The 15,237-nt window shown below is 47.3% G+C and overlaps 2 protein-coding genes across 2 annotated transcripts in view; one reads left to right on the top strand and one right to left on the bottom strand.

Moving 5' to 3' along the window:
• Positions 1-15,237, bottom strand: part of LOC144483346 (uncharacterized) — a 341,173-nt gene that overhangs the window by 78,383 nt on the left and 247,553 nt on the right. The gene's annotated exons all lie outside the window — the stretch shown is intronic.
• LOC144483344 (uncharacterized) lies at positions 3,325-13,282 on the top strand. The gene is made up of 2 exons (XM_078202060.1): positions 3,325-4,172; positions 12,647-13,282. Exons 1-2 carry the CDS (start codon positions 3,325-3,327, stop codon positions 13,203-13,205), a joined length of 1,407 nt encoding a protein of 468 aa, XP_078058186.1. The 3' UTR covers positions 13,206-13,282.

Here is a 15,237-nt window from a genome sequence, read left to right as displayed (position 1 = left end):
GCCCTCGTGTCAATGTCTGTGTGGAATTTGCACATTCTCCCCATGTCTGCATGGGTTTCCTCCGGGTGGCAGACGGACGGTTTTAGTTTGGAAGCGAGATCAATACGAGGTAGAGGGCGGCGTGCGGGGAATGATAAATGTGGCGGGTGGGTGGAGAGACTTTGTAAACATGTTGTTCAAACCCAAACCCCGGAAATGAACTTCCCGGTCCCCCCCCTTTGTACCAAATGGAGCGGCAGCTTGTAGTGTTAGACCCGGGCTGACTGCCCCATAAAAGGCTACTGAAGAAGATTAGGGCACACGGAGTTGGGGGTAGTGTGTTAAAGTGGATTGGGGACTGGCTATCCGACAGGAAGCAAAGAGTCGGAATAAATGGGTGTTTTTCCGGTTGGAGGAAGGTAACTAGTGGCGTGCCGCAGGGATCGGTACTCGGGCCGCAACTATTTACCATTTATATAGATGATCTGGAGGAGGGGACGGAGTGTAGGGTAACGAAGTTTGCAGACGACACAAAGATAAGTGGAAAAGTGAATCGTGTGGAGGACGGAGAAGATCTGCAGAGAGATTTGGACAGGCTGAGTGAGTGGGCGAGGATATGGCAAATGGAGTATAACGTTGAGAAATGCGAGGTTATACACTTTGGAGGAAATAATAACAAATGGGATTACTATCTCAATGGAAACAAATTAAAACATGCTACCGTGCAAAGGGACTTGGGGGTCCTTGTGCATGAGACGCAAAAGCCCAGTCTGCAGGTACAACAGGTGATCAAGAAGGCAAATGGGATGTTGGCCTATATTGCGAAGGGGATGGAATATAAAAGCAGGGATGTCTTGATGCACCTGTACAGGGCATTGGTGAGGCCGCAGCTGGAATACTGTGTGCAGTATTGGTCCCCTTATATGAGGAAGGATATATTGGCATTGGAGGGAGTGCAGAGAAGGTTCACCAGGTTGATACCGGAGATGAGGGGTTTGGATTATGAGGAGAGGCTGAGGAGATTGGGTTTGTACTCGTTGGAGTTTAGAAGGATGAGGGGGGATCTTATGGAGACTTGTAAGATAATGCGGGGGCTGGATAGGGTGGAGGCGGAGAGATTCTTTCCACTTAGTAAGGAAGTTAAAACTAGAGGACACAGCCTCAAAATAAAGGGGGGTCGGTTTAAGACAGAGTTGAGGAGGAACTTCTTCTCCCAGAGGGTGGTGAATCTCTGGAATTCTCTGCCCACTGAGGTGGTGGAGGCTACCTCGCTGAATATGTTTAAAGCGCGGATGGATGGATTCCTGATCGGTAAGGGAATTAAGGGTTATGGGGATCAGGCGGGTAAGTGGTACTGATCCACGTCAGATCAGCCATGATCTTATTGAATGGCGGGGCAGGCTCGAGGGGCTAGATGGCCTACTCCTGCTCCTATTTCTTATGTTCTTATGTTCTTATGTGGGAGGCCGGCAGGGATTGTGATCGGAGAGGGAAGCCCTGACGTCACAATGGAATGGGTGAGAGTGTGACATCACAATGGAATGGGTGAGGGTGTGATGTCACAATGGAATGGGTGAGGGTGTGACGTCACAATGGAATGGGTGAGGATTCCAGATGAGCTGAGACTGGGCTGGAGTCGGGCGATGGCACTGACATGTGGCCCGGTGGCACAGTGGTTAGTGCAGCTGCCTAACAGCGCCAGGGACCCGGGTTCAATTCCAGCCTCGGGTCACTGTCTGTGCAGAGTTTCTACATTCTCCCCGTGTCTATGGGTTTCCCCCGGGTGTTCCGGTTTCCTTCCACAGTCCAAAGATGTGCCGGTTAGACGGATTGGCCATGATAAATTGCCACTTGGTATCAGGGGGATTAACAGGTAAATATGTGGATAGGGCCTGGATGGGATTGTTGTCAGTGCAGGCTCGATGGGCTGAATGGCCTCCTTCTACACTGTATTTTATTATTCATTATTATTAATTAATTACTATTCTGATTTCCAGCTGTTTCTGAGTTTTAACTGTATCCTCTATTGTGAACACCGAGGCAAAATACTTGTTCAATTCATCTCCCAGCTCCTTATTTTTCATTATCAATTCCTGGACTCACTTTCTATGAGACAGTTAAGAAATGAGGTCGAGCAAGTGACTGAAGTGTCAGTCAGGGAGCACGATTGGGAGCACCAATAGTTTCAAAATAGTTCTGGAAAAAGATAGGACAGGTCCACAGGTCAAGGCCCTAAACTGGAGCAGGGCCACTTTTGTGGGCATTAGGCAGGATCTAGCAGATGTCGATTCGGTGAGTTTGTTTGAAGGGAAAGGAATGACTGGCAAATGGGAGGTTTTAAAAGTGTGATATCAAGAATCCAAGGGCAGTATATTCCTGTTAAGATGAAGGGAAAGAATGGTAAATTTAGGGATCTCTGGCAGACAAGGGACATTGAGGCTCTGGTCAGGTAAAATAAGGAAGCATACATTGGGTTTAGGCAATCGGGGACAAGTGAATCACTCCGACTATAAAAAGTGTAAGAAAATACTGAAGAGGGAAATCAGGAGGACAGAAAGAGGGTCTGATATGGATCTGGCAGGTAAGATTAAAGAAAATTCCAAGAGGTTCTATAGCTATATTAAGAGTAAAAGGGTGGCTGTGTTACTTGGGAGGAGGTATCTGCAGCCTTATAAAAGCAAATTACTGCGGATGCAGGAATTTGAAACCAAGAGAGAAAATGCTGGAAAATCTCAGCAGGTCTGGCAGCATCTGTAAGGAGAGAAAAGAGCTGATGTTTCTTGTCCAGATGACCCTTTGTCAAAGCTCTGAAACATCAGTTCTTTTCTCTCCATACAGATGCTGCCAGACCTGCTGAGAATGGGGAGAGAGTTTGTGGGATGGAGATTTACAGCTTTTGGGGAATGAGAGAGGAAAGAATGTTCCATAGAAATTGTCTGTTCTGAATTTCTATCCTGTACTGACACTGATGACTTTTGGAAACTCATTTTACAGGATACTGAAAGAGGAATCACAGGCTGAAATCTCAAACGTCACGTCTAGATCTGACAGAGTAATATTCCTCAGGACCTCAATATCATTGGACTTTGAATCCAGAAGGAGAAATGATTGTCCAGTCTGTCGATTTGAAAAGATTTGAAATGTCAGTGTGAGTGAAAAAGCATCAACACACTGCCACACTCGAGTGAGAGTGTTCCAATGCACTGACTAAAGAGCTTTAACCAGTTACACAGTCTGAATAAATATCACACCATTCACAGCGGGGAGAGACTGTAATCTTGTTCTGTGTGTGGACGAAGTTTCAACGAATTGTTCACTCAAGAGAGAGGCAAGGATACCTGCATCATGGAGAAACCATGGAAATGTGTGGACTGTGGGAAGGGATACAGATACCCATCCCTGCTGGAAGATCATCGGCGCAGCCACACTGGGGAGAGGCCGTTCATCTGCTCTCAGTGTGGGAAGGGATTCACTCGGGTCTCCAACCTGCAATCACACCAGCTACGTCACACAGGGGAGAGGCCATTCACCTGCTCTCAGTGTGGGGAGGGATTCACTCGGTCATCCAACCTGCAGTCACACCAGCGAGTTCACACTGGGGAGAGACCATTCACCTGCTCTCAATGTGGGCAGGGATTCATTCAGTTATCCAGCCTGCTGACACACCAGCGAGTTCACACTGGGGAGAGGCCATTTACCTGCACTCAGTGTGGGAAGGGATTCACTCGATCATCCCACCTGCAGAGACACCAGCGAGTTCACACTGGGGAGAGGCCGTTCACCTGCTCTCAGTGTGGAGAGGGATTCACTCAGTCATTCAGCCTGCAGAGACATCAGCGAGTTCACACTGGGGAGAGGCCATTCAACTGTTCTCAGTGTGGGAAGGGATTCACGAACTCATCCAACCTGCGGACACACGAACGGGTTCACACGGGGGAAAGACCGTTCATCTGCTCTCAGTGTGGGCAAGAATTCACTCAGTCAGCCGACCTGCAGAGACACCAGCGCCGTCACACAGGGGAGAGGCCGTTCACCTGCTCTCAGTGTGGGAAGGGATTCACTCGGTCATCCCACCTGCGGATACACCAGCGAGTTCACACTGGGGAGAGACCATTCATCTGCTCTCAGTGTGGGAAGGGATTTACGAACTCATCTGACCTGCAGACACACCAGCGAGTTCACACAGGGGAGAGGCCATTCACCTGCTCGCAGTGTGGAAAGCGTTTCAGAGTTTCATCGGAGCTGCTGAGACACCAGCAACTTCACGAGTGATGACAGTGGTTGGATTCTGCTGTTATTGTTTCTGCTCTCAGTTGCATCCAGGCTTGCATTTTGTTCATTCTCACAGTTGGTCAATGGGAAGGGTCAGAGGGTTTCTTTGTGCTCGACAGGCTGGTCTCAGCCTCCAGTGGGCTGATGCTCTTTGAGTCTTTTTGCGAATACCTGGTTTCAAATGTCACAAGGATCACAGAGTGACAGGGTGTTAGGAAGTTTAGAGATATTTAGTCAGAAGAAAACAGAGGTTGGCAGTGCAAAGGTACATTTCTGAATGGAGGGCTGTGACAAGTGACATTCTTCCGGGATCAGTGCTGGGACTTTTGCTGTTTGTAATATATATAAATGACTTGGAGGAAAACGTAACTGGTTTGATTGGTAAGTTTGTGGACGACACAAAGGTTGGTGGAATTGCGGATAGTGATGGGAACCAGCAGATGATACAGCAGGATATAGATCAGTTGGAGACTTGGGCGGAGAGATGGCAGATGAAGTTTAATCCGGACAAATGTGAGGTAATGCATTTTGGAAGGTCTAATACAGATGGGAAATATACAGTAAATGGCAGAACCCTTAAGAGTATTGATAGGCAGAAGGATCTGGGTGTACAGGTACACAGGTCATTGAAAGTGGCAATGCAGGTGGAGAAGATAATCAAGAAGGCATACGGCATGCTTGCCTTCATCGGCCGGGGCATTGAGTTTAAAAATTGGTAAGTCATGTTGCAGCTTTATAGAACCTTAGACCGCACTTGGAATCTAGTGTTCAATTCTGGTCACCACACTACCAGAAGGATGTGGAGGCTTTGGAGAGGGTACAGAAAATATTTATCAGGATGTTGCCTGGTGTGGAGGGCATTAGCTATGAGGAGAGGTTGGAGAAACTTGGTTTGTTCTCACTGGAACAACGGAGGTTGAGGGGGGGCGACCTGATAGAAGTCTACAAGATTATGAGGGGCATGGACATAGTGGATAATCAGAAGCTTTTTCCCAGGGTGGAAGAGTCAATTACTCGGGGGCATAGGATTAAGGTGCGAGGGGCAAGGTTTAAAGGAGATGTACGAGACAAGTTTTTTTACACACAGGGTGGTGGGTGCCTGGAACTCGTTGCCGGGGAAGGTAGTGGAAGCAGATATGATAGTGACTTTAAGATGTGTCTTGACAAATATATGAATAGCATAGGAATAGAGGGATATGGTCCCCAGAAAGGTAGGGGGTTTTAGTTCAGACGGGCAGCATGGTTGCCACACGCTTGGAGGGCCAAAGGGCTTGTTTCTGTGCTGTAATTTTATAGAGAATAGAATAGAATCAATACAGTACAGAAGGAGGCCATTCGGCCCATCGAGTCTGTACTGACCACAATCCCAGCCAGGCCCTACTCCCGCAACCTCACACATTTACCCTGCTAATCCCCCTGACACTAGGATCAATTTAGTATGGCCAATCAACCTAACCTGCACATCTTTGGGCATTTATTGGTGAAACTAACAATGCAATAACACGAAGGGCCGATAGTTAACAGTGCTATAAAACAGGTGGATGTAATCGTCAACAGAGCCCAATTCCCTAAACTTTTCTCATATAGACTTTCACCCGTGCCCTCCTGGCGACCCCACAACACCTCCATCTCCCGTGGTCCAGCGCCACATCAACACGTCCCCCCAGGATGTACATCAGAACTGGAGGCAGCCAGCTGCACTCCGCACCCATTTGCCTGTGATGTCCCTGGCAGGCGTCTGCTGGAGAGCTGGGACCGAGAGGGGTCCAGCCGTCTTCCTGGTGATATGGATGTATCCTTGCCTTGCCGTTCACCCTGCTGCTCTTGAGATGCACCGGTGTCAGGAAAGGGGGAGTCGGAAAGCCCTGCATCCCATCGGCCGGAATCCCCCGGGTGGAAGGCCCCAGCACCGTCCCCAGGCCCCCCTCCTCCCTCGAGGCGCCAATGGACCCCTGGGTCACTCCATGGGACGGTGAAGCTGACTAGGGGGAGGGAGTGGTGATTGGGAAAGTCTGCAGGGGTGGTGATTGAGGAGAGGGTTAGGGGGGGGAGCTCTGCAGGAGTCCTGATGGGGGAGAGAGCTGGTGATCGGGGAAACTCTGCAGGGGTGGTGATTGAGGAGGGGGTTAGCGGGGGGGGGGGGAGCTGGTGATCGGGGGAAACCCTGCAGGGGTGGCGATCGGGGAGGGGGCGAGAGGGGGAACTCTGCAGGGATGCTGATTGGGGGGAGGGGTTGGTGATTTGGGGGAAACGCTACAGATGAGGAGATTGGCGGGGCGATTTCTGTGGGGAGGGGGGGATGTCCACTGAAGATGGAAACTGGGAGGATGGAGCGCATGCACAATGACACCCCTCCAGATCAGCAGCTGGCTTCCCCAGCAAGTTTAGGTTCCTCCCCTTCCTCCTGCAGTGAGGATTATATTGTGACTGTTTTTGACTAAGTGCCACAAGATTGCTTTTTTTAATTTGCCCAAGATGCGAGTTTGAAACTTTTCTCACTCATTCAGCACTTCGAATTTTTTTCATGAAATTCCACCCGATGTCTTTTGGTTCTAAACCAATGGAAACAGACATGCATTTTATCAAAACCTCTCAAAAGTTTGAATATCACTGTTCAATCTTTCCTTAACCTTTCCTGCTCTATAGAGTGCAATTCCAGCTTCTCTAATCTCTCCATATGGATTATCCATCCTGAGGTCCCTCGTATCACAGATGCCCATCTTCAGCCAATTCGATTCACTTCAAGGGATATCAATAAACAGCTGAAGACAATGGATAAGGAAAAATCCAAACTGGCCAACTGCCCTCCAATGTCTCTCGTCTCGATCATCAGCAAAATGATGGAAGATGTTGTTGCCAACGGTGCGATCAAGCAGCATTTATACAGCAATAACCTGCTCACTGATGCTCATTTTGGGTTCCACCGAGGACCACTCACCTCCTGCCTCATTTACAGCCTTTGTCCAAACATGGACAAAAGAGTTGAACTGGGTGATGTTGGAGTGATTGCCATTGACATCAAGGCAGCATTTGACCCTGCGTGCCATCAAGCAACCCTATTAACATTGAAGTCAATGGGAATCAGGGGGAAACTCTCCACCGGCGAGAGCCACATCCCGCACAGAGGAGGATGATCGCGGTTGTTGAAGGCCAATCATCTCAGCCCCAGGGTAGTGTCCGAGGCCCATCCATCCTCAGTTGCTCCACCAATGACCCTCCCCCATCATAAAGTCGAAAGCGGAGCTGTTCATTGATAATTGCAGTCCTCATGGCTGAGAATGATACCAGGGATGAGGATTTTGTTTTATTCTTTCAGGGGATGTGAATGTGGCGGCAAGGCCAACATTCATTGCGCATCACTATTGCCCTTGTGAAGAAAGTGAGCCACTTTCTTGAATCGCTGCAATCCATCTGGTGTAGGTATACCCACAACGCTGTTAGGGAGTTCCAGGAATTTGATGCAGTGACAGAGAAGGAATGGTGATTGATTTTCAAGTCAGAATGGTGTGTGATGTGGAGTACAATTTGCAGATGGTGGCATTCCCATACGCTGGCTGCACTTGTTTTTCAAGTGGTAGAAGTTAGGGTTTGGAACATGCTGTGAAAATAGCCTTGGTGATTTCTTGCAGTGTATCTAATATGTGGGATACACTGCCACCATTGTGGGCTAATGGTGGAGAGTGAATGTTTAAGGTGGTATTTGAGATGCTGATCAGGCGAGCTACTTTGTCCTGGATAGGATCTACAAAATTGTTGCAGATACACTCATCCAGGTGGGGAATATTCCACCTTACTCCTGATTTATACCTTGTGAATCATGGCAAGCCTTTGGGGAGTCATTAAGTGAGTAACCTGCCACAAAACTCCCAACCTCTGATCTGCTCTTGAACCACAGTATTTAAATGACTGGTCAATGGTAACCCCAAAGTTATTGCTGGTGGGGCATTCACTGATGGTAATGCCACTGAATATCAAGGGAAGATGGTTAGATTTTCTTGCTGGAAATAGATATTTCCTGATAATTATGTGGTGTCAGTATGAATTGACAATCAGCTCCAACCTGAATGTTGTCCTGGTCCTGCGCTGCATGCGGGCAGCTTCAGTATTCAGAGTTGTGAATGGTAATATACACTGCAATCATCAGTGAACATTCCCGTTTCCCACCCTACGGTGGGGAGACGGTAATTAATGAAGCCGCTGAAAATGATTTGGCCCAGGAGACATGAGGAACAACAAAATATATTTATATAGCGCCTTGAAATAATAAAACATCCAGGGAGCATTGTAAAATAAAGTATGATATTGAGCCACAAAGAAGATATTAGGTTAGATGACCAAAGGTTTGGTCAAAGTGGTAGATTTTAAGGGGTGTGTTAAAGGAGTAAAGCGAGGTGGAGAGTTGGAGACGTGTAGGGATGGTATTCCAGAGGTTGGAGCCTAAGCAACTGAAGGTAGAGCTTGCAATGGTGAAGCAAGGTCAGGGACAAACTAAAGACCAGAACTAGAGCAGTGTAATATATTGAGGGTTGTGGGGCTTATAGGAGATTATAGATATTGGGACAGGCAAGGTCATGGAGTGATTTGAAACCAAGGATGAGAATTTTAATATTAAGTTGTTGCTTTACTGGGTGGATCATCGTGCACGAGGGTGATAGTGGAATAACACTTAATGTGAGTTTAAACATGGCCAGCAGAGTTTTAGATGAACCCTGCAGTGACCCTTGCAGTGATGACTGACCTCCAACAACCACAGCCATCCTCCTCTGTACCTGGTATATCCCCAACCGGTGGAGAGTTCCCCCCCCGAATCCCACCGACTCCAACCCTGTGTAGGTCCCTTTCTGCCAAACTCAGTCAAATGATGTCTTGATGGATTTTCTTTGTTCTTTTTTTGTTTTTTTTTGTTTTCTTTAAAAGAAAAACAAAATTTTCTTTGTTCTTCGTTCTGTTTGGAACATCCCAAATGCCCATCCAATTTCCTTGTTAATTGTTTATTGTCTCCACTTCCTCCACCCTCGTAGGCAGCGAGTTCCAGGTCATTACCATTCACTGCATCAGAATATTCTTCCTCACATCTCCCCCCCCGCCTTGCATCTCTGACCCAAACCAAGAAATCTGTGTCCCCCCTCGTCCTTGTCCCTTCAGCTAATGGGAACAGCTTTTCTTTGTCCACCTCATCTAAACCTGTCAGAATCTTGTCCACCTCTATCAAATCTCCCCTCAACCTCCTTTGCTCCAAGGAGAACAACCCCAGCCTGACATCGACAATAAAGAACAAACTAACAGAATATGTTACTGTCTGAAATCAAATGGGAATGTTTAATTTCTGTTTTAAAGATATTGTGAATATATTGTCCTGGACAATAAAGGAATCAGCTATAACTGAGCAAGAAGAAGACAGTTTCAATGTGGAATTGAGTGGAATATTCTCTCTGGATTTAAACAATGGAGGAACTGCAAACATGGAAGAAAATAAATTTCAAAATGTGAACTCTGTACAGACTGTTTTCAAAATAGAACTTGAAAATTCACAACTGAACAGCAATGAAGACTCTCCTTTTGCAGGAGGAACTTTGGACTATAATTATTGTAAAAAGAAAACCGTCAGAAAAGACTCCAAGCAGTAATATTTTCCATCTTCAGTGGACTGAGATTCCTGGACATGGAACCCAGCAGTGTGCTGTTACCAAGCTGGACTTGTGAATGTGAAGTGGACAATGGAGGGATTATTATGTCTATTGCAGGTTATAAGATAGATCAACATAGGAAAACAGTGGACTTCGGAACAGGAGTTGGCCATTTGGCCCTTCGAGCCTGCTCCGCCATTCAATAAGATCATGGCTGTTGTTAAGATATACAGCATGTTGTATATTGTAATATTCTAAATGGGATATTATGAAGGTGATACATTTTCATTTCTTCCTGTTTTTGTTACAAAAATCTAATTTCATAATTCCTATGTTTTAGAAATATGAATTAGTTGCAAGAATTGCTTTTAAAAAATGGAAAACCTGGATTGAGAATCTGATGAAAACACCCTCAGGGAATTCGCAGTCACAAAGCATGGCCCATGTTGGTTTAAGAAGTCAAAACTCGAGAGGTAAGAACTGTAAAAGGTCAGCTGGGTCTTTTAGCTGGAGACATTGGGTCTGACAATTATTGTACTGTTTTTGTTCGGTGAATTCTTCATGAAGACCTCAGGAAAAAGGGTTTAGTTTTGAAGCTAAATATCTGTCGGACATTCCACCCGGTCTCTGTTACCATGGGGATATGTGATTCAGGGTGGAGCCTTGGTTAGAATTAGACCATAAGATATAGGAGCAGAATTAGGCTATTCGGCCCATCGAATCTGCTGTGCCATTCGATCATGGCTGATAAATCTCAACCCCATTCTCCTGCCTTTTCCCCGTAACCTTTTGAGTCCTTTCCAATCAATGACCTGGTTCCAGCGGACAATCTGCTGTTAGCTTGGAAGCCACCAGTTGTGGGACCAGGAGCTGTGAACCAGCTGTGGGACTAGAAGCCTAGAGGACCATTGGAAACCAGGGGTGTTTCCAACATTTAAATCCCTCAGCAAGAATGCAGTGAAGCCCATGTTTGGACTGAGGAGTCCACAGTTTGAGAGCTAAAAGGAAAATTGGAGGCTTGATCCCGCCCGAGCGTTCCCCTGTTCGGACGGAATTCCACATTGGCCCAAAGCCTCAACCCCCCTCCCTGGGTGAGGTGCCCCACAGCCTGAGCCGCCTCGCGGAAATGCCCTCCGTGCCTTTTCCTACTGCGCGGAGGCGTTTCCTGTGCGGGCTGCTGCTGCACACCTTCCACTACCGCCTCCTCGCCTGTTGCCCGGATACACCTTGGTGGGCCTTGTTGCAACCGGGCGGCGGAGGTCCCTGCTGGAGGTCCCTCTGCGGAGGGATCTCCCCCAATTACGTCGGGGACCTGGGGTGGAGGGTGATGCATGCAGCAGTGCCGCACAACCGTAGGATTCACTGGTTCACGGGCTCCGAAGACTGCCCTTTCTGTGGCCTTGTGGAGTCCGTGGACCATGTCTATGTTGTGTGTCTTAGGCTGCACTCCTTTATGTTTTCCTAAAGAACCTTTTATTGGTGTTTTGTTTGCACTTCAGTCCCACGCTCCTGATCTACGGACACCCGGTGCGGAGAGGGGAGGGTCGGGATGGCGACCTCCTCGTGAACCTGCTCCTGGGCCTGGCGAAACGCGCCATTTACCAGTCCAGGCAGCGGGCGATCGAGGGGGCCGTCCATCCTGACTGTCTTCCCCTCTACCGCGGCTACGTTCGCGGCCAGGTGTCCCTGGAGAGGGAGCATGCGGTGTCCACGGGCGCGGTTGAAGCCTTCCGCGCCCGCTGGGCACCGCAGGGGTTGGGGTGCATTATTGACCCTAATAATCACATTTTAATTTGATGTTTTTAAGTTTCCTTTGTACTTGGATTTCTGTTCGGGCTGTTCCCCCTCCTTTTTGGGGAGCTGCCCCTTTTACTTTGTCCTGATTTAATCTGAGTTTGTTTATTTGGTTTGACCTAAAAAGAGGGCAACATCTGGGAGGAAATCAATGTTTCCCCCTTTCCATTTCTTTTCTCATTCTGGGGGAAATTGGGGACTTGCAGCAACTGAAGGGAAAGGAAGTGAATCCAGTCTGTATATTCCACACATTTTTAGTCCAGTCATATGGGCATATATCTGTCTGGCAGCCTGCATGGAGATTTCCAGCTGTGTGTGTCCAGGACAGGAAGCAGTGAGCATGGATCTGTCAATCAGCCTCAATCAGCACCTTCAGGAGAATTGGGAGGGTGAATATTAGATACAGCAGAGTGAGAATGGAGGGAGAGTGTGTGGGATGGAGATTTACAGCTTTGGGGAATGAGAGAGAAAGAATGTTCCATAGAAACTAGAATTGTCTGTTCTGAATTTCGATCCTGTACTGACACTGATGACTTGTGTCAACTTGTTTTACAGGATATTGAAAGAGGAATCACAGGCTGAAATCTCGAACGTCACGTCTAGATCTGGCAGAGTCATATTCCTTGGGACCTGAATATCATCGGCCATTGAATCTGGAAGATTTGAAAAGATTTCAAACATCAGTGTGACTGGAAAAGCACCAACACACTTCCACATTTAAGTGAGAGTGTTCCAGTGCACTGACTGAAGAGCTTTAACCAGTTACACAGCCTGAATAAATATCACACCATTCACAGCGGGGAGACACTGTACCCGTGTTCTGTGTGTGGACAAGGCTTCAACTGATTGGCCACCCAAGGGAGAGGCAAGGACACCTGCACCATGGAGAAACCATGGAAATGTGCAGACTGTGGAAAGAGATACAGATACCCCTCTCTGCTGGATGCTCATCGGCGCAACCACACTGGGGAGAGGCCGTTCATCTGCTCTGAGTGTGGGGAGGGATTCATTCGGTTCCCCCACCTGCAGAGACACCAGCGAGTTCACACTGGAGAGAGACCGTTCACCTGCTCTCAGTGTGGAAAGGGATTCACTGTGTCATCCACTTTGCAGAGACACCAGCGAATTCACACTGGGGAGAGGCCGTTCACCTGCCCTCAGTGTGGGAAGGGATTCAACCAGTTATCCAATCTATGGACACACCAGCGAATTCACACTGGGGAGAGGCCATTCATCTGCTCTCAGTGTGGGAAAGGATTCACTCGGTTATCCGACCTGCAGACACATCAGCGCGTTCACACTGGGGAGAGGCCGTACACCTGCTCTCAGTGTGGAAAAGGATTCAGTGTGTCATCCACTTTGCATAGACACCAGCGAATTCACACTGGGGAGAGACCATTCACCTGCTCTCAGTGTGGGAAGGGATTCACTCAGTTATCCCACCTGCTGAGACATCAGAGAGGTTACACTGGGGAGAAACCGTTCACCTGCTCAGTGTATAAAAAGGGTTCAGAATTTCATCCCACCTGCTGAGACACCAACAAGTTCACAGGGGTTGGATTCTGCTGTTATTGTTTCTGCTCTCAATTACATCCAGGACTGCATTTTGTTCATTCTCACAGTTGGTCAATGGGGAGGGTCAGAGGGTTTCTTTCTGCTGGACTGGCCGGTCTCACAACTTGGCCTCCAGTGGGCTGATGCTCTTTGAGTCTTGTTGCGAATACCTGGTTTCAAATTTCACACGGATCACAGAGTGACAGGGTGTGAGGAAGTTCAGAGATATTTAGTCAGCATTTCTGTTTGAAACCCCACCAATGCCCATCCAATTTCCTTTATAATTGTTTATTGTCTCCACTTCCTCCACCCTCGTAGGCAGCGAGTTCCAGGTCATTATCATTCGCTGCATCAAAATATTCTTCCTCACATCCCCCCTGCATCTCTGACCCAAGACCATAAATCTGTGTCCCCCCCATCCTTGTCCCATCAGCGAATGGGAACAGCTTTTCTTTGTCCACCTTATCTAAACCTGTCAGAATCTTGTCCACCTCTATCAAATCTCCCCTCAACCTCATTTGCTCCAAGAGGAACAACCCCAGCCTGACATCGACAATAAAGAACAAACTAACAGAATATGTTACTGCCTGAAATCAAATGGGAATGTTTAATTTCTGTTTTAAAGATATTGTGAATATATTGTCCTGGACAATAAAGGAATTGGAATAACTCACCTTGGGTGTGGTTGAATGGAATACATCAATCTGGTATCCACCTGCAGTCGAGTGAATGTCTGGAATGTGTAGCTGGAAATCCCTCCTTATGGGCTTACTTACACCTGAGGCATTATAACAGTTCAAGAAGGCAGTGTTGGGGTTGACCACGGCCGAGGCAGCTACATACAGCCACATATTCTGTTATAATTGAAGGACAGCAGATTGAATGTGAGGCATTGTGGGACTGGACTATTTTGACCACATTCCTGTGACTGCTCAGTTTCTGCAATCATGAACCATTAAAGCTGCTTAGCAGGGCCCCGACAGAGGACCTGGTGAGAATATTTACTCAGAATGAGTTAGAATTAAACTCATCCCAGGACCGGCTGGTGTTCAGCGGCTGAGATTCCTGAATCTGTAAAAAGGGGGTCCGACCAGTCAACAAACTGGTAGGTAGTTGGTTAAGAAGTTAAAAAGCGTTCTCAGGCATTGTTTAAATTATTTTATCCCAAATTTGTGTTAAGAACTATGAGGGACATGTGACCCGTTAGTCGGTGCAGTAACGGTATACTCCAAGTAGCACTGGACTGAAAAGCAGACCTCTGAGTAGATTCTAATGGTTATAAACTGACCCAAGCATGGCCAGTGAAAATGTCAGAGCTCGAGTGAGGACTGGACAGGTATCTTACCTGCTAATTGGAAACTAAGAGCAAGAAACTTATTGATAAAATTATTAGAGAATACAGCCAACGTTTCGAGACTGGAAGACATTTCATAACAGCTCTTATGAAGGGTCATCCATACCTGAAACATTGGCTCCACTCTGTCTCCACAGATGCTGTAAGAAGTCTCACAACACCAGGTTAAAGTCCAACAGGTTTATTTGGTAGCAAATACCATAAGCTTTCGGAGCGCTGCCCCTTCGTCAGATGGAGTGGAAACATTTCCACTCCATCTGACGAAGGAGCAGTGCTCCGAAAGCTTATGGTATTTGCTACCAAATAAACTTGTTGGACTTTAACCTGGTGTTGTGAGACTTCTTACTGTGTTCACCCCAGTCCAACGCCGGCATCTCTACATCATGTCCACAGATGCTGCCAAACCTACTGAGCTTTTCCAGCATTTTCTGTTGTTGTTTCAGATTCCAGCATCCGCAGTGTTTAACTTTTATGATAAAATGATTCGGTCTGATTGGAATCCCCGCGACCTTCCTGCAAAACAGAGGGAGTGGTGGCAAAAGGGGAAAAAGGATAAGGATGATAAAGTCTGGGTTCTGATTCTCTGAGTTCATGGAGAATAAACAAAATGAGTGAAGCAGTTTATAAAGAACAGAAGTTACCCATCCCCAACAAAAA

This window comes from Mustelus asterias, unplaced genomic scaffold, assembly GCF_964213995.1.
Source record: "Mustelus asterias unplaced genomic scaffold, sMusAst1.hap1.1 HAP1_SCAFFOLD_63, whole genome shotgun sequence".
NCBI classification, from domain to species: domain Eukaryota; kingdom Metazoa; phylum Chordata; class Chondrichthyes; order Carcharhiniformes; family Triakidae; genus Mustelus; species Mustelus asterias.
The sequence above is the reverse complement of the archived record's forward strand: the minus strand, read 5'-3'. Positions and strand labels throughout refer to the sequence as shown.